Source organism: Osmerus eperlanus, chromosome 3, assembly GCF_963692335.1.
Source record: "Osmerus eperlanus chromosome 3, fOsmEpe2.1, whole genome shotgun sequence".
Lineage (NCBI taxonomy): Eukaryota > Metazoa > Chordata > Actinopteri > Osmeriformes > Osmeridae > Osmerus > Osmerus eperlanus.
In genome coordinates this window covers 19165831-19193346 of record NC_085020.1, presented here as the reverse complement: position 1 = coordinate 19193346, position 27516 = coordinate 19165831, and the positions used below count along the sequence as shown (strand labels likewise).

At 41.7% G+C, this 27516-nt stretch overlaps 2 protein-coding genes across 7 annotated transcripts; both read left to right on the top strand.

Annotated features, from left to right (window-relative positions):
* Positions 1–7185: 7185 nt before the first annotated feature.
* Positions 7186–13914, top strand: LOC134017740 (interleukin-1 receptor type 2-like). Of its 5 annotated transcripts, XR_009929790.1 has the most exons (11): positions 8229–8518; positions 8870–8941; positions 9220–9469; positions 9691–9871; positions 10148–10319; positions 10481–10543; positions 10824–10962; positions 11066–11220; positions 11426–11959; positions 12893–13062; positions 13483–13914. XR_009929790.1 is itself a non-coding variant. In XM_062457705.1 (10 exons), exons 1-10 carry the CDS (start codon positions 8401–8403, stop codon positions 12907–12909), a joined length of 1311 nt encoding a protein of 436 aa, XP_062313689.1. In that variant the 5' UTR covers positions 8231–8400; the 3' UTR covers positions 12910–13087. The 5 variants fall into 5 exon arrangements, 2 of the variants coding, with proteins under 2 accessions (XP_062313688.1, XP_062313689.1); XR_009929791.1 differs by lacking the exons at positions 8229–8518; positions 13483–13914 and adding an exon at positions 7186–7282 and having other exon boundaries at positions 12893–13087; XR_009929789.1 differs by lacking the exon at positions 13483–13914 and having other exon boundaries at positions 12893–13087.
* A 1529-nt stretch (positions 13915–15443) lies between these two features.
* LOC134017738 (interleukin-1 receptor type 1-like) lies at positions 15444–26732 on the top strand. Of its 2 annotated transcripts, none has more exons than XM_062457699.1 (11): positions 15444–15687; positions 16337–16418; positions 19915–20128; positions 20338–20509; positions 22331–22481; positions 22761–22823; positions 22931–23060; positions 23776–23915; positions 24689–24835; positions 24936–25100; positions 25216–26732. In XM_062457699.1, exons 2-11 carry the CDS (start codon positions 16349–16351, stop codon positions 25578–25580), a joined length of 1617 nt encoding a protein of 538 aa, XP_062313683.1. In that variant the 5' UTR covers positions 15444–15687; positions 16337–16348; the 3' UTR covers positions 25581–26732. The 2 variants fall into 2 exon arrangements, with proteins under 2 accessions (XP_062313683.1, XP_062313685.1); XM_062457701.1 differs by having other exon boundaries at positions 20341–20509; positions 25216–26731.
* Positions 26733–27516: the final 784 nt, after the last annotated feature.

The window sequence follows — 27516 nt, the reverse complement described above, 5'->3', positions numbered from 1 at the left end:
GTATCGTCTGCCTGTAGGCAACATTTCAAACAGGGAGTCCCCAGGAGTGTGAAGTGTCTTTTATGATGTTCTGGGATTTTTTGAGGCAACGGGATCTGTGTAGGTCTTCCAGTGCAGGGAGAGGGCAGCCAACAATCTTTTGAGCGGTGTTGATGACCCTCTGGAGCGTTTTCCTCTGAGCCACTGTACAGCTAGTATACCAAATGCATATGCAATATGTGAGGATGCTTTCAATGGAGGCTCGGTCGAAGGACCCCAGCAGTCTTTGTGTGATGTTATTCCTGCTGAGTGTTCTCAGGAAGTACAGTCTCTGCTGGGACTTTTTCAGCAGCTCAGAGGGGTTCACACTCCAGGATGGGCTGTCCTGTATGTGGACCCCCAGGAAGCGGAAGTCCCGCCACCCTCTCCACACTTCACTCCTCACACGTGAAGTGTAACCCAAGTTTACTTTGTATGCTGTGTTGGTTGACTGTGACGGACAGAGCACTGCCCAGCTTCTACGTCCAAATCTGTGCCCACGCCATTTTCAAATAGCAGCGCAGCGGCCTGGTGAGCAGCAGAGGTGGATAATGTCAGTCGTCCTGCTTCGCAGAGGTCATCCATGTACCTGCAGTAATGAAAAACAGGACACAAATTTGGAACTACAGTCAAATAGTAGCCTTTGCCTCAGATAGGACAGTGGGGAGCGCCAGGACACAAGTGTGAGAGAGTGTGCCCTAGCCAGCTGCAACACAGGTAAGGGCACCATCACAAACTGTTGAATGACACACATTTTGTATATTCTGATTGGATAGCCAATAACTTGTCATGCAACACCATAACCATATATTGGCCCTTATTGTTAGAACTAAGCTAAGCTAAATGCAAGTTCCATTGTGTAGTCATTGCCATGGTGATTGTTTTGTTAAGGTCTTAAGGCATTCAAATGTCACTTTATGAGGTTATTTAACATTAATACGAGTTCCCCTTGCCTGCCTTTGGTCACCCAGTGGCTAGACATTTTGATAAGTATAAGCTAACGCTAAGTCCTGGTATTCTAGGTAGATAACATACGCGCTCGCCAGCTAGCAAGCTAGTTTAAATAATATAACCTACGGGTATCTCTAATACAACGTATATTTGGCCAACCATGTTACCATTGTATGAGTAATGTTATTCTAAAAGCGAAATCCAAAAGTTACCTGATGGCACACGAGGGTCTGAGAAGGCGTCTTCGCTGTGCAGACATCGAGTGCGTGTGGTGATGAGCGCTCGAGTTCTGAAAGACTAGCAACACGTTCTTCCAATGTCTCCATCGATCAAATGCCTTCGAGTCTTCTTAAATTCACCAGTAATGAATCAATAGGCAATCAATTGTGCGTGGCGTATGTTGCCTTGTTGGAATTTGTTCAATAACACGTGTGTGCCATTTCTGAAATAAATTCGTGTCGATATGTCCACTGTAGTGCTGTCTTCTGTGAGGTCTGGTCTTCGGCAGCTAGTTTGCATGTTAACTAGATATCTTCTAAAGCCGATTTGCATGTTAACTAGATATCTTCTAAAGCTAATTTGCATGTTAACTAGATATCTTCTAAAGCTAATTTGCATGTTAACTAGATATCTTGTTGGCAATAGTTACTAGTACTTATTGGTTTCGGGATATCTCTTGTTGTTATAGTTACTAGTAACTAAAGAATAGTTACTAGTATCTATTCCCGTTTTACTAGTAACTATTCTTTAGTTACTAGTAACTAATACAATAGTTACTAGTATCTATTCCCGTTTTACTAGTAACTTTCATTAGATACTAGTAACTATTCTTTAGTTACTAGTAACTAATCCAATAGTTACTAGTACCTATTCCCGTTTTACTAGTAACTTTCATTAGATACTAGTAACTATTCTTTAGTTACTAGTAACTATTACAATTCTTACTAGTAACATTATTATTCTTACTAGTAACAAATGCGTTTTTAGTAAAAATGACTACTTGATAGTACAATTTAAAATGTGACTAGTAAAACGGGAATAGATACTAGTAACTATTGGATTAGTTACTAGTAACTAAAAAATTACTAGTATCTAATGAATAGTTACTAGTAAAACGGGAATAGATACTAGTAACTATTGGATTAGTTACTAGTAACTAAAGAATAGTTACTAGTATCCAATGAATAGTTACTAGTAAAACTGGAATAGATACTAGTAACTATTTGAATAGATACTAGTTGGACACAAATAGTAGATATCTGTAAAGCAGAGCCCCATAGGATACCATTGTAAAATTGTCCAATTTGTTACTAGTAAAACGGGAATAGATACTAGTAACTATTGGATTAGTTACTAGTAACTAAAGAATAGGTACTAGTATCTAATGAAAACTTACTAGTAAAACGGGAATAGATACTAGTAACTATTGGATTAGTTACAAGTAACTAAAGAATAGTTACTAGTATCTAATGAAAGTTACTAGTAAAACGGGAATAGATACTAGTAACTATTGGATTAGTTACTAGTAACTAAAGAATAAGTACTAGTAACTTTAAAATAGTGACTAGTACGTTTATAGAAATAAATGTTAAAACGGCCTGCCATAAACTATTGGATTAGTTACTAGTAACTAAAGAATATGTACTAGTATCTAATGAAAAATTACTAGTAAAACGGGAATAGATACTAGTAACTATTGGATTAGTTACTAGTAACTAAAGAATAGTTACTAGTATCTAATGAAAGTTATTAGTAAAACGGGAATAGATACTAGTAACTATTGGATTAGTTACTAGTAACTAAAGAATAAGTACTAGTAACTTTAAAATAGTGACTAGTATGTTTATAGAAATAAATGTTAAAACGGCCTGCCATAAGGAACAGTAGTGTCGGGCTCCAAGGAAGGAAGCCGCGAAGAAAACCGTGGCGAGTAAACCTTTAAGTAAGATAGTAAATGTATAGGTTAAATCGGGAAGGACAAAATAAATGAATAAACTAAGTAATATATATATATATATATTCGATTAACAAGGAGCAAGAACATCCCTAGTGAGCGGGCGCTATGAAGATAAATGAAAGTTGAAAAATTATCACAATTATTTTATTAGTAGACTAACACTGCATTGCGAGAGCAGGTTTCTGCTCTTTCGTGTTTTTCTGCTGACATTGACATTGAGAACTTAAGTTGGACATCTTTGAACAGTGCTAGTTCATGACTATACCATATCAAGCTTGATTGTCTATTCACCTACCATTTAGTTAGCTGATGATTAGCAATGTACAATATTTTGTGTTAATTGGGTTCATAGGAAGATTAGATTTGATGTTCCTGCTAGTAATGGAGAGACCCAGCTTGTTAGGGCACAGCTTATTAAGGACCAAGGCACAGGTCACAGGTGTGCCCTTGCAGCAATCACAGCTCCTCTACCTGCCTGCCATCCTGCAACAGAACCAAAGACACAGAAGCAGAACACAGAGAGAGGAGACCCAAACAATGCACAGAGCCAACAATCTAACATGGTTTATACCATCATCAGAACAGGCATAACCTCCCGATCACTACAAGTCATTCAGGTGATGGTAATGTCCTATTGACTCATACAGCAGTGAACAGTATCCCTTCTGAAGTAGAGCAATGGCTAGTGTTTGCTGACCATGGGAGGGTTTAATAGCGTTCGACTCAAGTTAAAAGCAGTAGGCCTACATCTTACACAGCAGAAAGAAAAATATGTATTTCAGGTCATCTGCAAGTCCCAGTGTGCCATTACAATCAACCCTGGGCCCAGCAGCAGCAGCTTGGGTAGGCCTGGTTGCACAGTGAAATCCAGCTGCATGGTTGCTGCCAGAAGGTGACCTGAGAAGGAGTTGGGCCTTTAGGACATCATAGATGATCTGTTAAGTATAAAGACAACAGTGTGTGAATGTGAAGGACAGCCGATGAACCTTTATTTCTGTCACCTTGGCTGTGTATTTCACTTTTCTAGGTCTATACAAGGAAGATGACCGCTCAACAAATTGGCATCACAATATATTGGCACGAGAACCTATCACTTCATAACTGCTACCTCCAATCACTGTACATATTGTCCTGTCACTGAACATACTGTCCTGTAACTGTAGGCTACATACGTTTGCACTGGCACCAATTACTGTTATATGTTGTTTTATATGGCATCATGGTCCTGGGGGAATAGGTTTAGTGTTTATTTTGAATTTATTTAGGAGATTTATTATATGTTAGCTTGTCATAGGTGTACACTTGTTCTGAGTACTTACATGTCATGTTATGCCAGGTTGCTTTGCGTTGTCTTGTCCTAAGAATTTCAGTGCACAGTCTGACCCTGTGTTGGTCTGTGCATCTGACATAAAAAGACTTGAACTTGAAACTCTGTTTCGTTTTTATTATGTACAACCATATGCAATTGAAAATGACAATAAAATACACTTGACTTGAAGATTAGCCTAACAACAGTTGTATATTGCCACCAACTAAGTTTGCGCATTTGCGCACAATACTGAGGCAACGCAATCGCAGTGCAAGGGAAGTTCACAAAGCTCCAAGCCAGACAGACAGCCAGCCAGCCTGATATTACTGCATTTATTTGTCTCTGCACCAATTGTTATATCATAGAGTATTGCAATTGTGACCACCAACTTCATACTAATAGCTAACTAGCATTGTATTTGATAGTAGCCTAGCTCGCACGAGCATTCTAAGACCTACTTTACTTACGTATTAGATGTTACAATTGTTGCCGTAATTTCCCATCGGAGATTCAAGCAAGCAGACTTTAATTTTGGAAAAACAGACGCTGATTGAGCCAAACCAGGCGTTAATTTTGTGTGGTTTGATAGACACGTCTCAAAAAAGCATACTAGTACGCGTGCTTTGTGACACGTTAAAAGCACGCGTCTAAATAAACGCGTGCTTTGAACGTGTCACGTGACACGGTTCAATTTGAGGCGAAAAAGACGCTGACTTTGTATGGAAGTTGGCGTAATGGACGCCGTCTTTGCATGCAAAGTCGGCGTCAATTACGCGTGGTTGACACACGGAGACGTCCTAATACTTGTCCTTTTTATAGTGTGTGGTGTTTGTCCTCGGGATTCCCCTCACACATCATGATTTCGGAGCGGCTCCGACGTTCTTCCGAGCAAATTCGACTACTCTTAACACACCTCACATCAAGGGAAAATCTGATAAAATAATCTGTAAATAATCGGGACATAAACTAGGATTGTTGGGACATTACGTAGGATTGTCGGAAGGGGGAAATCGGCCCAAAATCAGCCTGATTATCTTGTGGTGTGTACCCAGCATTAGTCAGAGCATGTTCGAACGGAGTTGTAAATTATTGGAGCAAGGAACAGAGTGCCATTAATTAAACCTGAGCAAGGAGAGCACATTATTAATGGCCCAATTATAGGCTATGGTTGCATTCATCCCTGTTCCCCAGTCGAGGTGCATCATTTTCGTAAAATGAATGACAGTAAATAGTTTGCCATGAAATGCTTGTCTTGTTGACTTGAAAAACAAATTGTAGGCTTATGTGTAGGCTACAAAGTCACATATATTTATGCATAAAATTCAACACGTTGTTTATGAAATGTCTAAAGTTAGCCAATTTAGATTATGTAGGCCTACCTTAATATTCTAACCCAAGGGGGTTAGTATATTATGCAGTGTACATAATGCACTGTATATTTAAACATCAGTTCTCTGCTTTTTTTTTTACTGTTGGAGGCCGAACACACCACAAAACAAGGCTACAGTAAAACATATTGACTTGACTAGGAATGAATTAGCCAACGCACTATAGAGGCTTAATTATTATTATTATGATTATAACATGCATATATTACATATTTCCGGTACAGCCAGAGCCAGATAAATTTGTTGAAACCACATCATATGACATTAAAGATGATAAATGAAAATATGAAAATAAAAAAAAACATAGGCCTAGCTTACTGTAATAAGCGATAAAACGTGTCACTCCTCTACATTTAATTTGGTCTGCTACTTTTTGCCAGCACTCTTTCTTGGATTTTTCAGACTTTGAGGTGTTCCCTGGCGTTCTGATAAAATCTTCAAATTCGGAGTAACCTTCGAGCAAGCTGTTGCTCTGTTGGCTCTGTTGCGGAAAAAACAGGGCGCTCATTTTGGCCACGGTGAGCAGCCATAGACTTATGTGAGTTAACCTTTTAAGGAGTGAGTTCTAAATATTACCGACGCTTCCACCAGAGTGAGTTATTTTTCCAAAACGGAAACTAGCTAGTTTTAGTTAGGTTCCGTTACCTAGCAACCTAGCATAATACTCGTAGCAATGCTACTACCTGCTAGTGTTACTTGTTAGCCTCCTAATTGTAAATTTTGAAGCCATACTATAGCGTTTTTCATATAGTTTTTGTCTATCGGAAAATAGTCGGTTGGAATGTTCCGAATCACACATGTGTGACGGTACTCTGTGGGGCCCGCTTTCGAACGATCACATATGTGTGACGCTACTCCTTAACAGGTTAAAATGTAACGTCTGTACACAAACGAGAATTCAGACGTTTTGGCACAATCGGCATTCCATAAAAATTGACGTCTGTACACGTTAGAATGTAACGTCTGTACACGAACGAGAATTCTGACATTTTGGCACAGTTGGCGTTCCATAGTCATGGCCAATCAAGCGCTGTTTGCTTACTTTACTTTATTTATAATTAAACGTACTCTTTTCGTTAGTGAAGAGGCGGACTAAAACCCTTTCTTCAACACATTTTTAATTCAATTAAACTGTTTGGTCCGGATTTGAGCGTTGGCGAAACTGAAGATGTCAGAATAATTACAAAACACGCGTCAAAGTTGTCGCGTGTGAGTCTGGCCAATCATGAAATAGCTGTCGTCATTAGAACCCTTGCAGTTGCTCTTGAGAAAATGCGCTCGGCTACACAGCCGGCAGTTCTCGAATCGATGTCACGGTACTTTGATGGCTACGTCACAGTGACCTAGCCTCGGCGCTGTCTCAAGTCGGACAAAAAGTCTAACCAGAATTCACTGTTTCAAGTCAGCCGCCTGCATCCGGCTGCAGCGCTGCATGAAGTCCGTTCATGTCGAACGCACCTATTATCAAAGTTGAGCGGAAGTACGTAGGAGGGCAGAGCCAGGCTAGTGGAAATTCCCAAACTAGATGTTATCGGCTACATTATAAACGTCATTGGGGTAGCCTATAGTTGACTTGGGTTCCTATTTAGATTTGCATTCTTTAGTAGCCTATTCTGTCATAACTTAAGACGCTGAGACTTATTAAGGACATCTTTCAAGGTATTTTATACATCTGCTGAAATGGGGGATTTAACGTAGGGATGGGCGAACGATGCCTTGTGAAGCTTTGGTGGTTTCATCCGGATTGTGCCGGCCCAAAGAGCCGAACTATCGGCGCATTGAAAATGAACAGCTTCATCTAGCAGCCGTTTAAACTGGCTGAATGGCGCGTAGTGGTTGTCTCCGACGGTAGACTAACCTACGTTATTTAATATTTTAATTAAGGCTGCATGTGTTCATTTTTATCCGATATTAGTGCTCACACATTAAAATATTGTGATACATCTGTAGGCCGTTAGAATTAAGTCATTTTCTCACAGTAAAAGTTAAAGAATATCTTCCGAGGTTGCCTGCACCGGGGCGAGAACTCGGGTATTTAGACTCGCATTAATAATACATTGTCGTACATGGCTTTAACCAGCTACACCACCGAAAAAGCCGCTGCTTGTCTATACGGGTGGACGGACTTTATACGATACGGTTTTTATATCAATTAAACTAGATTACACAGATTTTTTCTTATTCTTAACATTTGTGATATGTAGGCCTATTGTGAACTCGGGGGACTTTATTTTTTACAAATTATTATTACTGTTGCCAATGTTGACGAATCATCAACATTTGTTTTCTGGGCACTGTAGACCTACCTAGTCCTATCATGTTACGTTTCATTTCAATGAAATACAACACAACACTCAAGTGCACGGATTTATAATTATTACAATACGGATTTGGTTAAATAATAATGACTCATGGAAGAAACTCGAGCGATGCCTTGTGCTGCTTCTCTGGCAATGTGAGATTTGTCTTTAACAAGAAGCGGTGGCTTCGTTCCCTCTATGGCTCTGGTTCAGAAGAGCTGCAAAACTTCGAACCAGTTCGGGACGTTTGAAGCATTGAACGTCATCTATCACGTGGTTTCGTAATTTGATACAAGCTCCAAAACACTTTTTCGAAACTGTGCGTATTGGTTTTGCGACACAAGCATCGATGCGTCAGTGCCATACGTCCCATCCCTAATTTAACGTGCACTTGCCAACGTAGGACCAGAGACCTCCACCACGGCAGTCGTATCCGTTTATAAAGATAAGAAACTGAAAGAGAAATAAGAAAGACAAATGATCACTAGCATGCCAGGTGCTAATAATTCTCAGCCGTCAGGCTACTGTCCTATTTTAAAATCCACTTGCCCGACCAAATCTAATAGGCCTATACGATTTCACTTAAACATAAAAGGTGATTTTTTTCTATCATATCCGACTCTTGCGGTTGTGGAAGGATTTTCTTAAGAAGTCAATGGGGGGTCCCACGCTCATGCATGGACTTTCACCTGCCAGAGGCTCATACAGGCATTCTACTACCGACTTATAAGTGTTTTATTAATGACGGACGTAGCATACAGCATCTCTATTGAGAGTAAATGGTTTCTTGTCTGAGACAGGATTTTTACAAAGGTGTTTCAATCTGTGTTTTGGGAAGAACACAAGAAATAATGTACTTCACTGTGTTAAATCAGATTTCTTTGTAGTCATGTGTGACTTAAGGTGATATCCATTATTACCGGAAATTGCTGTTTCTGTCTTCCAGACATGGGTTGGCTCCAGAACTTTATCCTCCTCTCAGCCCTCAGCCTCATCAGCAGCTCCTCAGCAGCAGGTGGTAAGTAGGACCATCATTTCAATCACCTGTTCAAGTCACCACTGTAATACAGACATAAAGGACTGTAATACAGTGAATACCACATTGATAAACAGCGGAGAGAAAGAGACAGAAACAGAGAAAGTGATTGAAGCCTCATACAGTAAGGATTGAAAGTGAAATAGTCATAAGGTTTGACAAATTCAAAAGATTGCCCTCTTGTGTCAGTTGACTGGTCCATGTGTGTTTGCTCATCTATGACCTCCCTTCCCTCTATCTCCCCTGACGCCTCTCTGCAGAGGGCTGTAAGGAGTATGGCCTGTACTTTGAGCGGTCATTCTCAGTCGTAGGGGAGGCTGCCATGTTGAACTGCACCCTGGTAGCCCCTGAGGTGTTTGACTTTTGGAATGTCTCCTACAACATCCACTGGTACAGCGAGGAAACACTGGAGCTGGGCCAGGCTACAGAACGAACTCTTGTGAGGGGCACCACTCTGTGGTTCCTCAATGCTTTGCCGCAGGACACAGGAAAATACTTGTGTGTTGTGAGGTACCTACTGAACACCTCCTCGTCAAACCTAAATAGTATTTTCTTTCATGGTGGACATGTTGTGCTATGTAAATAGAAATGAACTGGTACTGTATGTTTGTGTGAGACAAAGACATCAAATCTAGTGAAGGAGATCAGTAACTCAATAGATCAGATCAGATTGCTGTGGACTTCTGCATCAACATGATCTAATGGAGTATTGTGTGTTCTCTGGTCAACAGAACTCCAACCCAGTGTTTTTCTCAGACCACCTCACTGATCGTAAAACAAACCAACTCACACTGTGACCGTCCAGATACACACACCCAGTACCTGACGAACAGTGTCTTTGGCGAAATGGTCTGTCCCTTGAAGAACATTAAAACGGAATTAGGAGATTCTTACTCCTTCAAGTGGTACAAGGTGAGACCTATGGTGAAACATTTTTTGATGTTATATTTACTAAAAAATTACTGTCTTTTAGCCGTGTAAGAGGTATGAACCTTGCAACTAACCATGTTTTTCTAACATGGCACAAGAGTTCCTAGAAAATCTGTAATGACTTCATCATGATCTGGAAATATATATTGCATAGTAAATGCAAATAAAAATAATAAATATTCTTTTATTTGCATTAGTATTTAAGTCTCAGTTTCAGTTGAACCCCCATTTGATAGTTCCTTTAATGGACTTCTCCAGGACTGTCAGCCTATTGAAACAGACGACAAGTTCATGTATCGTGATGACAACCAGAGTCTGACTGTGAAGCGTGTCGAGCCCAAGGACGGAGGCTTCTACACCTGCACTGTGACTTTTGACCTGGGGGGAATCCCTACAAGCATGTCAGCCACCATCAAATGTGAAGTGAAAGGTGATAAATGCTTACATTAATGACTAATCATAAAAATGCAGACATGTACGCAAACTGTCCATCATTTTGATAGCCAGGTCATCATTTTTTTTACATTAACCATTAGAGTTGTCTTCCTACGCATGCTAAAATAACATTTTTTTACTTCCTTGTCATTTCAGAGGAATATGTTCTTCAACCCAGAATAGTGGTGCCTACTAATGAGTCGGTCAAGGCAGAGTTGGGTGAGTTGCATTCATTTACATTTAGCAGACACTCTTATCCAGAGCGACTTACAGTAAGTACAGGGACATTCCCCCGAGGCAAGTAGGGTGAAGTGCCTTGCCCAAGGACACAACGTCAGTTGGCATGACCGGGAATCGAACTGGCAACCTTCGGATTACTAGCCCGATTCCCTCACCGCTCAGCCACCCGACTCCCATGCATTGTGCAATGATATGCTTTCGTTTTGCTCCCCTGTCTTGTACCATATGTTTGTTTGCATGTGGGTTCATGTGTTTACAGGGTCAAAGTTCAACAAGGAGTGTCGTGTGTTTGTTCCGTGTGTGGGAGAACACTGGGTGAGTGTGTTTTGGCTGGCCAGCGGTGCTGATGACTACATCCCCAAAGACTCCACACAGAGAGTCTTCCACCAAACACAACCGTAGGTTCATCTATCTGTCTATCTACCCAACCATCCATCCATCCATGTATCTATCTATCTATTTATCCATCCATAAGTACGTGTATTCCTTTTCCCCTGCCAGGGACCAGAGACAGGTTGACGGGGAAAAGGGTGTGTGGCTGAATCACCTGCTGACGTTCTCTGAAGTGAAGCAGGAAGACTTCTATGTCAACTACTCATGTGATGTTATCAGTTCCCATAATTTTGTGGGGGCACAGTTCACACTCCTGCCGGCAGGTCAGAACCCACTGACGTGACAATGTAACACCAACTATGATAGTGTTACCTCACTGATGACTGTCAATCCTCTTTAACAGTATTTGAACCTCATCTATGATTGTGGAACCTCACTTCTGTTCATGCAACAACAACAACGAGTGTGTAACCTCACCTTTGACCTATTTCTTTATTGATCCTAGTTATTAAACCTCCGTCTCTACAGATCCCAACCTGATGCTTCCTGTCGGCCTGCTGTTAGGCTGCCTGGCTCTAAACTTCACTGCTGCTGTGGTCTTCTACTACCTGTTCAAGATCCACATTGTGCTCTGCTTCCGGGGAGTCTTCCCCTTCCTCTACACAGAAGCAGGTATGTGTGTGTCTGTGACTGTCAAGTGGTAAGGCAGGAGGTGGACCCAAATGCAGACAGGATCCAAGTTACCAAAAAATGCATTTATCAAACGGAATCTCAGGAGCTACTCACGTTGCACAACAACAATGCGACCAGGACTGACATAGGGAGCTGACATTTATACAGGGCAGGGGTATCACACAATGAATGGACAACAGCTGATTGAAACAAGACAGGGAACCTGAAGAGAGACAAAACCAGGACTGGAACACACAAACAGACAGAAAACACGAGTTTCAGGGAAGACCAGAAGAACGTAAACGGGCATGGCTGTGGCGGTGACCTACATACTCTCTGATACAAATACACATGGTGACCACATGGTTGTCAGAAGTGAGTGTGACAGAAGTAAGTGTGCATGCATAATTACCTCTAGCAAAGCATATTCAGCCTGTTTCACAGGAAATACAGAGACAGGACTCAATCTTGTACCACACTCTCCTCTTAGAGTGACACTTCCTCTACACCCAACACAGCAGAGTAGCTGGGTGGAACAACTAGACAGGGTGTGCTTCTGGGTTTAACCACACCTCACTGTTGACCTTTGCTATGGAACATTTAGGATGAATATGTTTCAATAGTGGTTAAACTGTAAGCTTCTATGTTCATTGGTAAGAGACATGCTCTGACAGTTGTTGCTGTATAAAGGAAGGGGATATAATTAAGTTGAGTTCCAAGGAATGTAAAGGTGTTGCCGCCAAAATGGACTGCATGACTTGGAGAGACTTCCTACATCCTTTCAATCTATATTCATGAACTGGAAGGGAAGTTCTTGAAAGGGTCAGAAGGAGACATACAGCAGGGGCGTAGCCACGGGTAGGCCTGGGTAGGCACAGGCCTACCCAATAAGTTCTAAGGCCTACCCAAAAACGAAAATATGCCTATCCTATCTATGCCTATTTTTCTAGGCCTACCCAAATAGATTATTCTGGCTACGCCCTTGACATACAGTCATGTGCTAATAAAACAGCTGTTTGATCCATTGTGAAGAATAGTGAGGTCATTGTTTGTATTACATAACACTTGTTTGAAAAGGACCCTACAAAGGAGAGGTGACCATTTGCCTTTCTAACATGGCACAAGAGTTTCTAGAAAATCTGTAATGACTTTTAATCATGATCTTGAAATGTATAGTGCATAGTAGCCAGACACAAATACATAGTAGCCACACATTGCAAGTTGCATAAATAAATAAAATGCGATTCTTTTATTTGCATTAGTATTTATGTCTCAGTTTCAGTTAAACCCCCATTTGATAGTTTATTTAATGGACTTCTCCAGGACTGTCAGCCTATTGAAACAGAGGACAAGTTCATGTATCGTGATGACAACCAGTCTGACTGTGAAGCGTGTCGAGCCCAAGGACGGAGGCTTCTACACCTGCACTGTGACCTTTGACCTGGGGGGAATCCGTACAAGCATGTCAGCCAACATCAACTGTGAAGTGAAAGGTGATAAAGGCTGACATTACTGACTGATCAGGTCATTGTTTGTATTAATTAACACTTGTTTGAAAGGACCCTACAGGCCTGGTCAACCCCTGGTGCTATGAGTTCCTGACCTAGAGAAATGCAACATGAGGTCTTATCACCTGGGGGAGAGACAGTTGGTCTGGAGACAAATGTTGATTCGACTCTGATTGTACGGATTGATTGTATTGTTTTAAGGAGTGAGACAATCACAGAAGAGACATGGGACAGCTACATTGATTGATTGGTGTATAGAATGACCATATGCAGTGGCGCCTTAATGCACGGGTTTACCTGGGCTTAAGCCCGGGGCCTCGACCAATCAGGGGCCTCTTAATAATAATACAAAATAATAATGATGATAAACGTCCGTATTCGCTGTGTCATTACTCTGCTCTACAGTGGCATCTGGAGTCAGGTGGCTGAGCGGTTAGGGAATGGGGCTAGTAATCAGAAGGTTGCCGGTTTGATTCCTCGCCAGGCTTTTGACATTGTGTCCTTGGGAAAGGCACTTCACCCTACTTGCCTCGGGGGAATGTCCCTGTACTTACTGTAAGTCGCTCTGGATCAGAGCATCTGCTAAATGACTAAATGTAAATGTTATATAGTATGTTGCTGACTAAATATTTTGTTCTGTCAACATGTTCAGAATGACAAATAAATAAATGGAATTAAATATCAGTATCTCAGTTATCTAAAAAACTGGCACTATGAACGGCCGCAGGTATGGCCAGATTAGCACTACTGACTGACAATGCTGGTACAAAAGTTTGAATGAACTTATTTTAAGGGTTTTCTTTGCGGGTGAAATTCTAGCCAGCTAACTAACAGCAAGACAATAGCAAATAAAGTGGATACTTAATTTTCAGTATCAATAAGTGAACATTTGTTATGTTAATTATTGACCGGGAATCGAACTGGCAACCTTTGGATTACTAGCCCGATTCCCTCACCGCTCAGCCACCTGACTCCCTATGCAGGAGCTGGAGGCTGTGTCGATCGTCAGTATCATGACTACTCTTTGGAACTTTTGAAAATGTCTTTGAAAAAGCTTTCTGCCAAGTTGATAGCTGTTTTGAGTTATACAAAGGTAAATGACACCTACCAGCCCATCAGAAACACCAGCAGTACCCCCTGGGTACGTGCAAATGTAAAACTTTGCACAGTGCATGGTTCTCGAGTTCAGTGTTTCGACAAAAATCCCACTACAGAATTTTCACACACACAGAAACACACACACACACACAGATTATTGTAATTATAGTATACTTATGTAAAATAGTAGCCTTAAGAAGGCCAGTAGGTGGCAGTTGTTGTAGCCTACCTTACGAGCCACCGTAGTTTGCACTTGTTAGAGTTAGGGGTGCAGTGCGGAGAGAAGGAGACACGGGACGCTGGGGTCGAAGACTGGCTGAGACCATCGGGGTTTATTGTCACAGATAAGGCTGGTTCGATCCTTAACGGAGCACAAACAAGCGATCTTATATGAAATATTGCACTCTACCAGAATAGCTAATGTTAGCCCACCGGCTAGCCACGATAGTTTTGTACAAACCAATTTTGTACACCAGTACATAAAAACTAATTTGTAGTACTTGACCTTACAGTACTCACTGTAACTATACACTTAAATAACCAACATATGAACAAATTAGGTGAGTGGGTAATTATCAATGTACATATTCACACTTGTATGGTACACGCCGCCGATTAACCTGCCTACCTTAATGGAGCACAACAAGTTCTAAATAAGCGCGGCGACCTACCCAGAACACAACGCAAAGTATACCAGCAGCGCCGAGGGGCTCGACCAGGCGGCAGACGCACAGAGGGAGTGGGTTACACTGATCTCATGTTTATTTTCAAACATGGAAAAATATATTGCCTCGCAGTTTATGAGCATCAGGAAGTTTCAAACCTTCATGAAAAAGTACATTCTAACCTGTAGGCTTCTTAATCTAGAATCTACATTGATTGGGTAATTTTAGCAATAACTTAAGTTCACTGATAAAGTCAGCCTGAATAGAAATGTACTGCAGGTAGATTATTAAATCATTTTAGCAGACAGATTTGAGCACACTCTCATTCCTACACAATACTCAATAGTTTTTAGAGAATGCTTATTTATACGTATTAGGCCAACGGACTAACACAGGTTCTCATGTCCCCCAGGGGGGTATTCCAGAAAGCAGGTTATGCGACATATTAAGTACAACTCAACGTTGTAGCAACATTGCCAAGTTGCTGCAACATTGTGTGTCAGCTGGAGTTAACTGACCCGGTTATGTCGCATAATCAGCTTTCTGGAATACCCCTCTGCCCTGCATCTTCTATGTTTCCCTGCTCCAACACTGGAACATGCAGGGCTGGGGGTCACGAAGACTGGGTTGAGAACCAATAGACTATATCTCTCTCCGTCACACCTCAAGTACCATAAACATAAAGGCTACATTGTGAAAGGTATCCTACAACACATGACGCTAATTTGAAGCGTAAGCTTGATGTGGAACGTTTATTGGGCGTATCATACCCTACACCACGGTTTCACAAGAGGATGGAAAACTCCGAAACCGAAGATTAACTCTACCTAAAACGAATGTCATACAGGTAAATTTGATTTTGATATATTGGATTATATAAACTTGATTACTTTTTGGTGACTCCGCATGTTCCATTGAGTGTAGACCTATAGGCTACTGTTTTTCACTATACAGTTCATTAGAAATGATTTTTGTGTTGAACAGGTGCGGTGTTTTTTTGGCTAAATAAACCACTCCAGTATTTCCAGAGGTTCTTATGAACACGGCGGTACCACAAACCTGACTGATCACAAACCAGATTTATTCTAGTAGGCCTACAGCTATTACCTTCTACACTGTATGTCTGTTGGTGTACTGTATTTCAAACACTACATAACACCTTGTAGGCTATGTGCATCGGTAGAGTTAGGGTTGTGGTGGTCATTGGATTTTACTTTTTTGTAAGAACTTCCATAAATCATAACTTGTTTGTATTTTTTCAGTAATAGCTTAAATTACAATACATGAGTGCATAAGGACAATAAATTAGTCCGTCTTTTGCGGTTTCACTTCCCCTTTGTTGTTGTTGGGAAGTCCTCGACATTGCTGAACATAAGTTAACTGACAGGAAATGTCCAAATCCTTCGGTAGCCTACACATGATCGGACACAGAAGGTGTAGTCTTCACAATTACACACATGAACAATGGTATCGGTTGATATTGTCTCCTTCCACAGGTGTTGACTATAATGCAGGAGGTTTACATCGGCATTCTTTTTCTACTGATGCCGTCAATGATCCCGTCAACTCTTGAAGACGGTAAGAATTCTGGCAGAGAAAATGAAAGAGTATACTCGGCTATAGACGTATGATTTAAACATTATTTAAATACATCTTCACTGAGGGTCAAATTGTGTAGTAGGTTATTTGGATTTGTCAAACCGTGGGATGTTTTGTTAAAGGTAGGCTACTTTTTTTCTTGGGCTGTTTTCTGGAAGGTTTTAGGAACCTTGTTATATTCTTATGTCTTCTTGCATGGTAACAATGGGAAGACATAAAATGAAAATATTGTATCCCTATTTTGATTGTATAGTTAAGGTGCTTCACAGCCCTAGATGTTTGTCTTACACATTTTACTGATACTTTAGCCTCAGTCCCATAAAAAAACGATTTGGTGGTCTTCGTATACATCCTGTCTCAAAATAGGTCAGATACATGCAACACACACATATGCACACACACACATATCGTCCTGCCCTAACCTATTGGCCTCATTTTCACGAACCAAGATGAACCAGTTTCAATGTCACCCACCCACATCTTAGAACTGCAAAGACATTTTCAAAAATTCCGAAGAGTAGTCATGATACTGACGATCGACACAGCCTCCAGCTCCTGCATCCACCAGAGAGGTTTATTAGCATGCGTTAGCATGGGTTAATGCATGGTACAGGCCCACATATTCTCCTCTTAGTGCATCGCTCTTGGACTGACACACGTAATGATTTCTCAAATGTAGTCAGCTACAGAGATTTAGCCTAATCTTGTTTTGAGTCTGCTATAGATGAGGTAATTGTGGTGTTACTCTATTTTAGTTGTGTTGGTGTACGTTCACACATTGGGGTTTCCTACAGTGTGCTTGGAAGCCACCACCAAAACGTATTGTATTGTAATATACTAGTACTGTGTGCTGTGCCTGTGACGCTCTCCCTTTGATGCTGCTATTAACATAACAAATGCTCACTTATTGATACTGAAAATGAACTATCCACTTTATTTTATATTGGATATTGTCTTGCTGTTAGTTAGCTGGCTAGAATTTCACCCGTAAAGAAAACCCTTTAAAATAAGTTAATTAACCAGCATTGTCAGTCAGCAGTGCTCATCTGGCCATACATGCGGCCGTTGTACATTGTACAACTTCATATAATGCCAGTTTTTTTGATAACTGAGATTAATTAATTTATTTGTCATTCTGAACATGTTGACAGAACTAAATATTTAGTCAGGACCAGCAGCGTACTATATAAACAATAAATAATATACAAACAATACACACAATACATAACAAATAATTATCAGACAACTAAACTAAAACCTATTAATTAATAACTAAGCAATGTCAGACACACACACAGATTCCTGGAATTACAAACACTGTACATTTTCACCTAAGCACTTTACAGGGGGAGATTTGAACTTGGGACTCTTGATCTGCAGTCAAATGCAATACCACTGAGCTATACTCATCAGGTATAACTCAGAACATATCACTAGATGCTGTGGTACTTCATGTTGGACTTCTGTTTACATGCCAAGGTTCATTGGTTAATGTTTATCAAACATGATCAAATAACTCAATTCCCTTATGAGCATATCATCTCATTCCACCCTCACCCTTTTTACATCAAACCTGTTCAGCCAGGCATATTCTGCTAAATAGTCCACCTGGAATTCCTGGATTTGTTCTAGTGTCCTCTAGCCAGCAGCCTTTATGAAAGGTGGCCAGTGCATGCGTGAGAGGATATCCCCAAACTGGGCATTGAGAGAGAAAGCTATACTGACAGAGGCATTGTTAGACATAAAACTCTACTGGGGCACAGGCCCCTATTCATATCCCTTTTTTTCTTTCAAGCTTGCTGCGCACAATGCACTACTAGGCTATAGAAACTTCCCTTGCTTAACCCACTATACAACAGTTCAGGGACACAAGTACTTCGGCAGGGGCATCAATATTTAATGCGAGCGTTCAATTTTTTTTCGCATTCATTTGAGCACAAATAGGGCCTACGATTTTTTTGAGCTTCATGTAATATTGTTTTTATGTTTTAGTCAAAATATGACAGATCGGTAGGCCTATCATTTAGAAACTTTCTTTAGTTTTGTAATGTTTTCTTAGCTTTTCTCAATGCTGACTTGTTTGGGACACCTGGACTCCTGTGTGCGTGCTGCAGTGGCTATTTGGCAAGCTCAGAAGAGCGCGCTGAAATGGAATTCTGTGGGCATCGGTTTGTGTTTTCGGTTAAACTGCTTAGATTTTTCAAGCGTTGATTGGGATACTGCGTTTATTTTTTCTGGGATTATCTATCTAAATTAATGCACTTACGAATAAAGTAAATTGTTAAAACTCAAACATTAGATTTTACTGGGGCACAGCAGATTTATACTGGGGCACGTGCCCCAGTAAAAAGGGTCTAACAACGCCCCTGGATACTGACGAGCGACCTGGAGGTGATCCGCAAACTGGGCATCGAGAGAGGAAGCGATACTGACGAGGAACGTGGAGGTGATCCCCAAACTTGGCATCGAGAGAGGAAGCGATACTGACGAGGAACGTGGAGGGGATCCCCAAACTGGGCATCGAGAGAGAAAGCGATACTGACGAGGAACGTGGAGGTGATCCCCAAACTGGGCATCGAGAGAGAAAGCAATACTGACGAGCAACACGGAGATGATCCCCAAACTGGGCATCGAGAGAGGAAGCGATACTGACAAGCGACGTGGAGACACCTGTGATACATAATCAAATAAAACACAATGTTATTTGTATAGCCCTTTTTACAAGCAATGTCCCAGATTCCTTCACATAACCCTCAAGATGACAAGGAAAAACTCCCAATGAAACTAATGGAGAAAAAATAGAAGAAACCTTGGGAGGAGCAATTCAGTTGTCCGTCGTAGTCACCAAGTGGACATCGGTCTCCTAACTCCAACGTTGGCAGACCGTCATAGACCAATGTCCACTGGCGACTACTGTAGATCCAACGATGTTAGACTGGCGACCAGGCAGATGCTGACAGCTAAACCCTCCACACCACAGGGGAGGTGTGGAGGGGGGACAGCGAGAGGAGAGCAGGAATTAGAGAATGCAAAGGAACAAATAACAGTTACAATAACAGTAAGGGTCAGGTCCCCATCAGTCAAGTGTGAACTAGTGCAGCATTTGAGCAGATTTTTGTTGTTGTTGTGATTTGCCAGAAAAATACAGGATACGATACTCTGTATATTATATACGCTATAGCTAACCTTGACCAAAAGAGTTTCAGAAAGATCTCAAGAACAGTTTTATCACCATCCCCTCAGTCAAGGAGTCAATCACTCTGGTACTGTCACTGTGGTGGGCTTTCTTGTCTTAATGCTGGTGCTGGTTTGCACATGCAGTTGCTGTTGTTGTTATTGTCTGTTGTTGCGTGCTATTGCCATTGTGTCATTTCTTGGAAGTGTTATTGCAGTTGTACTTCTCCTTTGTGCTGTCCTGTTGTCCCACATCATTAGCTGATTTGAAGCTGCTCTGTCTCTGCTCTGTCTTCAACAGGCCACAAGGGAGCGCTGGATAGCTACCATGTGACCTCAGGCCACTTCTTCCAGCTCTCGTGTGTTGGCTGCAGTGAGGGATGTGACAGTGTGAACTGGACCAGAGGGGGCGGTCCGGGCCCAGGGCTGCCCCTTGGAGTGGAGGTCAGACAAGACTCGCTGTGGTTCCTACCCGCCCAGCACGACCATGGTGGACTGTACACCTGTAAGGCCAGGTGAGAATGTACTAGCAGGATCCGTGTACCAGAGGAGCACAGTATCTGTACGCAGAAAACCAACAGCTCAAACCACATTTAAACCTACCCTGGACATCATTACGGTTTCTGAGTAGTTTGAATGCATTTCAAGGGGTTACTTACTGTATACCAATAACTTTCAACTTGGGTCAAATTGGATTCATTAATCCTTCTTGTATCTGTAATAGCAGGAACGACAATGAATCCTGGGAACATGGATTTTCTGTGTCTGTGGACCCAGGACCATGCCCTGAGCCTGACGAGAACCGGTCTCTAACCCAGGGAACAAACGATTGCATCCCCTGCAAGCAGGACCATGTATTTATCCTGGACCACAAAGCACGTATAAGGTGGTTTAAGGTAGGGGTTAAATCTGGCAACCCTTTAACTGTTGTCAACTAGAACACCATGGGTAACTATTAACGTGTTTCACAGAGTCACTTACAGGGCTGTCAAACTCAGTTTAGTTCATGGGTCACATACAGCCAACTTGATCTCAAGTGTGCCGAACCAGTAAAACAACACTCCCTGTTTTTCCTTTATTTAAATGTAAAGAACATTCTAAAAACATTCATAATGAATGAACCATCCATTTACAAACCAGAAGATGAACAGCCTGAGACTGAGACAACTTTCATGCCTAATATATCCCACCCACTGAAAGGTGCCATTATAAAGACATAATCAGTGTTATTCACTTCACCTGTCAGTGGTCATAATGTTATGGCTGATCAGTGTATACCATATAGCATATAGTATATTATACATACTATATAGTATTTAACTTATTTTTTGGTATTTAACTTAACTTATTTATTTTATACTGAAAGTGCTGATTGACAATATTTTGCACAATGCTCAATGTCTTTAAACATGACCAGAATAAGTAGTCAGTTGTTTTTCAGAGAACTGTCAGGGTGGAAATACTGCTTCTGAAGCAGTATTTTCATTTAAGTAGGTTGTGGGAACCAGTTTACTTGTAGCCCACATGTGGTTTGGCTGTGATTAGTCACTTTCTAAGTTACATGACATTTTCAAGATTATTGTTCACGTTAGTTTTTTAAAATTGTAATAGCCTATTGTTAAACATGGTATCTCTTTATGTTGGTGTTTTATATAATTGAGATAGGCCTCTTTTATTTATGGAAGTGTTTACGCTTAACCTGGTAAATGTGGCCTGTTAGTTTAAGTTTGCTGCTGTCCCTGGTTTGTTTGCTCACATTTTGGCTAGTTTGGAGCTACACAGTTAGAGTGCTTGTTTGTATCCTAGCTTAGATCTCTGAATATGTGTGAAGTACTTGGATTCCTTGAACCCAATTTGTTTTACACATCTTAAGACTGGAGGTATTATTAAAAAAAACTCACTGCACACGATTAACGTAGGCTACAGCCACTGCTTAGAGTTGCTAAACTTCCCTCAAACAGACTGTGAACAAATCAGGAATAGCAGTGCATTTTATTGAAAACTCAGAATGAATGACTTCTCTACAACTTTCACACTTTGCCATGTCATCTAGTGGGTGGGATTGGATCATGTGGTGGGCCGGTTGTGGTGGGCCGTATGTTTGACTGCGTTTAGTATAGCCTACTGTCCTGATCTACACTGTAAAGCTATTCACATTGACACACACATACACACTCTTTGTTTTGTCAAACAATGTCTTGTTTTTAAAGTTATACCTTTCAGATACTTTTTATAGTACCTCTCAAATTACAGGAACCCTTTCCAAAACCATCCCCTAGGTTGGAAATCCCCCTCACCCACTCACTCACTCACTCACACACCACTACACAAATTAAAGTAACACAGAACACCTACAGACAACCACAAATGCACAGCATAGTTTCTACCCGAGACTCCATAAAGCCTGCTCTGAATTTTCTTTGGAGGTGACTGCACCTTCTTCTTTCATAAAAAAAAAGGACAATTGTGAGTGAGCAACAGAAGGGTAAAATCTAAGAGGTCACTGCACATTTTACCCTTCAGTTCCTCACTCAAAATTGTCGTTCTTTACGTTTTTTTTTTTTTTATGAAAGAGAAAGGTGCAGTGGTCTCTCTATTCTTTTCAGAGCTGTATATCCACTACAGTACATCATCAACATGACCTTGTTTAGGAAAATGAAGAAAGGGACTTTCTTCAAAATCCTTTCTGTACTTTCTCCTTGTTTTTGACTGGTCAGAACTGCAGGCCAATGGATGTTTCTGGAGATTTGCTGAGAGTCCCTGAAGTGTCCCAAGAGGCTGCTGGAGTGTATACCTGCATGGTGGACTTCTCTCTGGAGGGGCACAACTACAATGCCTCCAGAAGCATGAGGCTCTCTGTTACCCATGGTAACACACGCTAAACAACATTGACTGAACTTAACTGAACATACTATGTCATACATCCTATCAATTTCTAATGCTGTGGTAATATTAGGGAGAAATACTTTATGGTTACTGTTAATTCAATTTAAACTCCTGTGTGTATAATGTGTGTGTTAGTGTGTCTGTCTAGATGAAGTTCTGTTAGATGCAGTATGTTTACTCTTAATCCTGTTCAAACTGCTAACTTTGTCAACACTGTGTGTGTGTGTGTATGTGTGTGTGTGTATGTGTGTGTGTGTCTAGATGAAGTTCTTCAGATGCCTAAGGTGACCTACCCCAAGCAGGAAATTATCATAGTTGAACCAGGCTAGTACTGATTACTAACACACCTTGCTGAAGCTTCACAGACTCGAATACGTGTTGTGTCTGGGCATCTTGTAAAGGATGTCTGTGTGTTACTGTGTTGGTCCCAGGTTCCAGTCAGCAGCTAACCTGCCTTGCCTTGGTTGGTGCTGGTGAGGATGTGGAGGCTAGCCGTGGTTACTGGAATATCAATGGCAAACACATTGACGAGTTTCAACAGCTCACAGACTCCTGGGATTTGTGAGTTGTCTTTATGTGTGCGAGTGTTTGGGTGTTGTATGTGAGTAGCAAACTTCACAGTGAACTGTTAGCATCTAGTCTAGGTGTCGGTAATCTTTGTGATGTCGAGACATTTTTATTAAAATAGGGTACATTGGGAGTCCCAGTGGGGGAAAAACACAGATGGGGGAACTTCTCACAGCCGATTGTCAAACAATGTCTTGTTTTTAAAGTTATACCTTTCAGATACTTTTTACTGGCCCCCCAGCCACATAAGCTATGACTGCATAAGAGTCGGTCCATTCTTCAATGAAATGTTTGCATTTGTCTTGCCTTTCTCACTTTTTTATGCCATTTAAACATTTTGTCATCCCGCTTGATTCACTCTTTTTGCATGTTGTTTGCTTTTACGCAGACTAGGCTAGGCTCTACTGGTAGAGTTGTATGGCACTGACACTGGTTGGTTTTAAAAACAGTTTGTTTGTAAAGCCTTACGACCCATGTCCCCTATTGAACAAAATGTGCACGTTCATGATGCTATTCGGACACGCTAGGGCTGCATTCCAAAACCCCTATTTGCGACTCTCTGAAGTTTTAGGCTACTTACCATAAATTGTAGAACTAATCCTAAAATTGTGTGGGAGCCACAGAAATGGTCAAGGAGCCACATGTGGCTTCTGAGCCATGGGCTGTTGGCCCCCAGGCAGTGACTGGTCTGTGATGTCCTGGTCCCCAGTGTTCACGAAGGGGCAAATGTTTACCTCCAGTCCACCCTCAACATCTCCGAGGTCCTGGTGGACTTCCTGGACGTTCCGCTGACATGCGTGGTCATCAACCCCCTGGGCCAGGATACCGGTGTGGTGTGGCTACAGCCTGGTAATCACCATGCACCCATGCATGCACATATACACACAAACAAACCTTGAACACACACCTCACACACACACACACCAGCTACACACACATACACGTGCATGCTCACACGCATACACACATACACATACAATACACACACACACACACAATACACACAGACAGCCAAGTGGCTGACTTGCAACTTCCCTACAGTAGGGATTGTATCTACGGATGCTATTCCAAAAAGAAAAGTCCACTAAAAGATTCAAGTTGGTCGGCTAATGGTTCAGGCAGGAGGACTTAGTATAGTATGTACTTGATACTTTATTTCACACGGTACAACACATGATTGTACCACTTGATTTGGCATTATGGTTCTGCTTGCATCGGCTCCCTGCCGCACCCAACGGAGACACCGTCTCGACCTCCGAGCAGAGAGCAGCGACGCATTCCCCCTACGACAGGAAACAGAACCAAGGGTGGAGGCCGGGGAGGCGGCGGCAGCAGATTAAACAGAAGCAACCTGTGTCGCACTAAGCAATGCAGAGTGCAGCGATATCCTGATTAAATAGCCCGCCCTGCTAAGGTGTGCCCCTACTGCGTGATATGACGCGCTGCTAGTGAGACGCTGCTAATGAGGCGCTGCTAATGAGGCGCTATGTCTCGCGTCCCCCTGCATGAACCAGCTGCGCTTGATTATTTATATAACAAACATCCAGATTTTGGTTCATTAAACAAAACAATTAAAAAAATGGACTCACTTTTGTCTCTCGCTTTTTGTCTTCAACATGTAGCCGATCACAGGTTCTTCTACACTGTTGTGAGCCTGCCTCTGGTCTTACCTGTGGTCATCTTGGCCATGGTCTTTGGCTTCCTGTTCAAGGTGGACCTGGTGCTGGTCTATAGGAAACTGCGCCCCCGTGTGTTCAGGAGGATGAGAAGTGAGAACACAAGCTTGGTTTATCTGTTCCTTTAAAGAGGATGTTGTCTTTTCAAGGTCAAGTCTACATTCTGTTCCATGTCCTCTTCTCTCCTCTGCAGCTCCAGATGGAAAGCTCTTTGATGCCTTTGTGAGTTATCTCCATGGCGATGCAACGTGTTCGTCCAGGGCGATGGCCTTTGCCCTGCACATGCTGCCTGAAGTCCTGGAGAGACAGCACGGGTACACGCTGTACATCATAGGACGAGATGACACCCCTGGGGAAGGTACACACACACACAAACACTTAGAATACAACTTATATTCGAAGTGTCAAATAAGAAATACTCTATTTGGCCCAAGTAAAACCTACTGATTCTCCATGTCCACAATCCTCCACAGCAATGCACGACGCGGTTGCCCAGGCGATGGAGAGAAGCCGCAGACTTATCATCGTCCTGTCAAGGAGCAGCATCTCCAGCGTGGAGCAGAAGTCACTATGGCAACAGGACTATGACCAGAGTATGGGTCTGCACCAGGCCCTGGTCCACAGCAGCCTCAGGGTGATCCTGGTGGAGGCTGACGCCCACGTGGACTACTCTGCCCTGCCAGAGTCCCTGAGATACATCCACATGAAGCAAGGCGCTCTGAGGTGGAAGGCCAGCCCTGCAGGCAGCCCCACGGAGCCCCCCAGTGGACGCTTCTGGAAATGTCTGAGATACCACATGCCCTCTGAGCCTGGAGAGAGCACCCCGGGGACAGTCTGAGGGCTGGCCCCTCTCTCCCTCTCTCGCCCAGCCCCTCTCTGTTTCTTTCTCTCCGTCTCTCACATCCCCACGCTCCATCTTCCCCTCTCTCTCTCTCTTTCTCTCTCACATATTCCTTCTGTCTCCCTCTCTCCCTCTCTCATCCAGCATCTCTCTCACTCTCTCTTTCTTTTTCCCAACACCTTTCTCCCTCTCTCTCGCGTATTCCCTCTCTCCCTCTATTTTTCTCTCTCTCACCCAACTTTTCTCTTTCTTTCTCTCTCCCACCCAGCCTGTCTCCCTCTCTTACACAGCTCAGGGATATCAAAGTTAGTAGTCAGGGGACACGCCTGGTCTCATGCCAATTCCCATGTCTGATTAGCCTTGTTGGCAGCATTTCCCTGCTACTAACACCTGCTGTGCCATGATGGGGTTTAAGTCATTGTATTTTCAAAGAAAAGAAACATGTAGCTCTAAAAGCTGACATGATCATGACAAAGTCTGACATGAAGGATTTATACTGAGCTCTAATTATAACTTAAAACATCTTTGTTGCGGAATAATAAGTGGATGTTCTGTATGTTTACATTTGTATGTATTATTCAAAAGTGAAGTGCACTTGTATTTGAATGTGAAATGTTTCATTATATCATGATAGAAATGTGAATTTATGTAGACATATTGTCTATGAAGTATGACTACTGAAGTGCCCATAGTGTTATTTAAAAATGTTTTTCTTATCATTTTACAGGCGTGTGTTGGTTTGTGTGTGGATGTGTCGTACCAGAAATGAGTGTTGGGAGTGACAATGTATTACAGTTTTTCTCAATTGCTAAGACACATTTCTTGAATGTGTACTGTTTTCTCCAAACTCTAAACACACATCTTCATACTTAGACTGTTTGGCCAAACCCTTGACTTTTGACCCAAAATCAAACACTGTAGTCAAAAACATATTACCTGTCATAGAAACCAAACTTTGCATTCAAAATACACACAAAGCCCTCAAATAAATTCAACCTTCTGAATACCCTTTACACACTGCTGGGAGGAATTGAAAACTTTTTTATAATAGTGTTTTCATGAACCATTGACTATAACTTGTCCCTGAATTTTAGATATGTTCCACCTCATGAGTTTGACATGATGTAAATCATAAAGCTCACAAATACTGCAATTGTCCCTAATTGTGGCTGTTTATTTACATTAGTTTATTTTGAGCTCTTGTTACTGTAGTGGTCCCAGTATACAAATAGTAGTACTGTTACTCAACAACACATTCATTACTGTAAATTTTAATTTGGGAAACAAAGGCTAAGAAAACAAGGAAATAAACGCCTTTTCACCTGGGTAACAGGGCTTGAGTACGCTACAGTACTGTTCATTCTGGGTCAGCATCCTGTCTCTGACCAGGCACAGGCCAGAGATTTTCCTCAACATCACAGGCAATGTTTTCTCTAGACAAACAGCAGGGGAAAATGAATGCCTGAGCCATCCCTGACAAGACTCCACAGCAATTTCCCCACAAGCTTCTTCCATGGCTTGGAGAAGGTTGTTCTGTCATAGGGATTTCTGTCATAGTGTGGCATGGATCTCATTTGAGATTGTTGTTCTTCTTCCTCTTCCTCAGCCTTTTCCTCTCCTTTATCCACCTCCTCTCATTCTGACAATTCTGCCTCTTCCTCTGATATTTGCATCCATGATTTCAAAGTACAGATGAGTTTACCTTTGTATTCATTCCAAACCCCTGATTGCTTGTTGAGTATTTTTGCTTGTTAGTGCTTACATATGGATAATTGGTTGTTAAGGGTGTTTGAATTGTGGTGGGGTAAGTTTACTTATCAAACGGCAGTGTTTTCTAAATGACATAATGGTAACAATTGTGTCTTACAGTTTTTTACAATTGCTATGACATTTTTTTCAATACTTCTAACAAGTTTCTTAAACTCTAAACGCA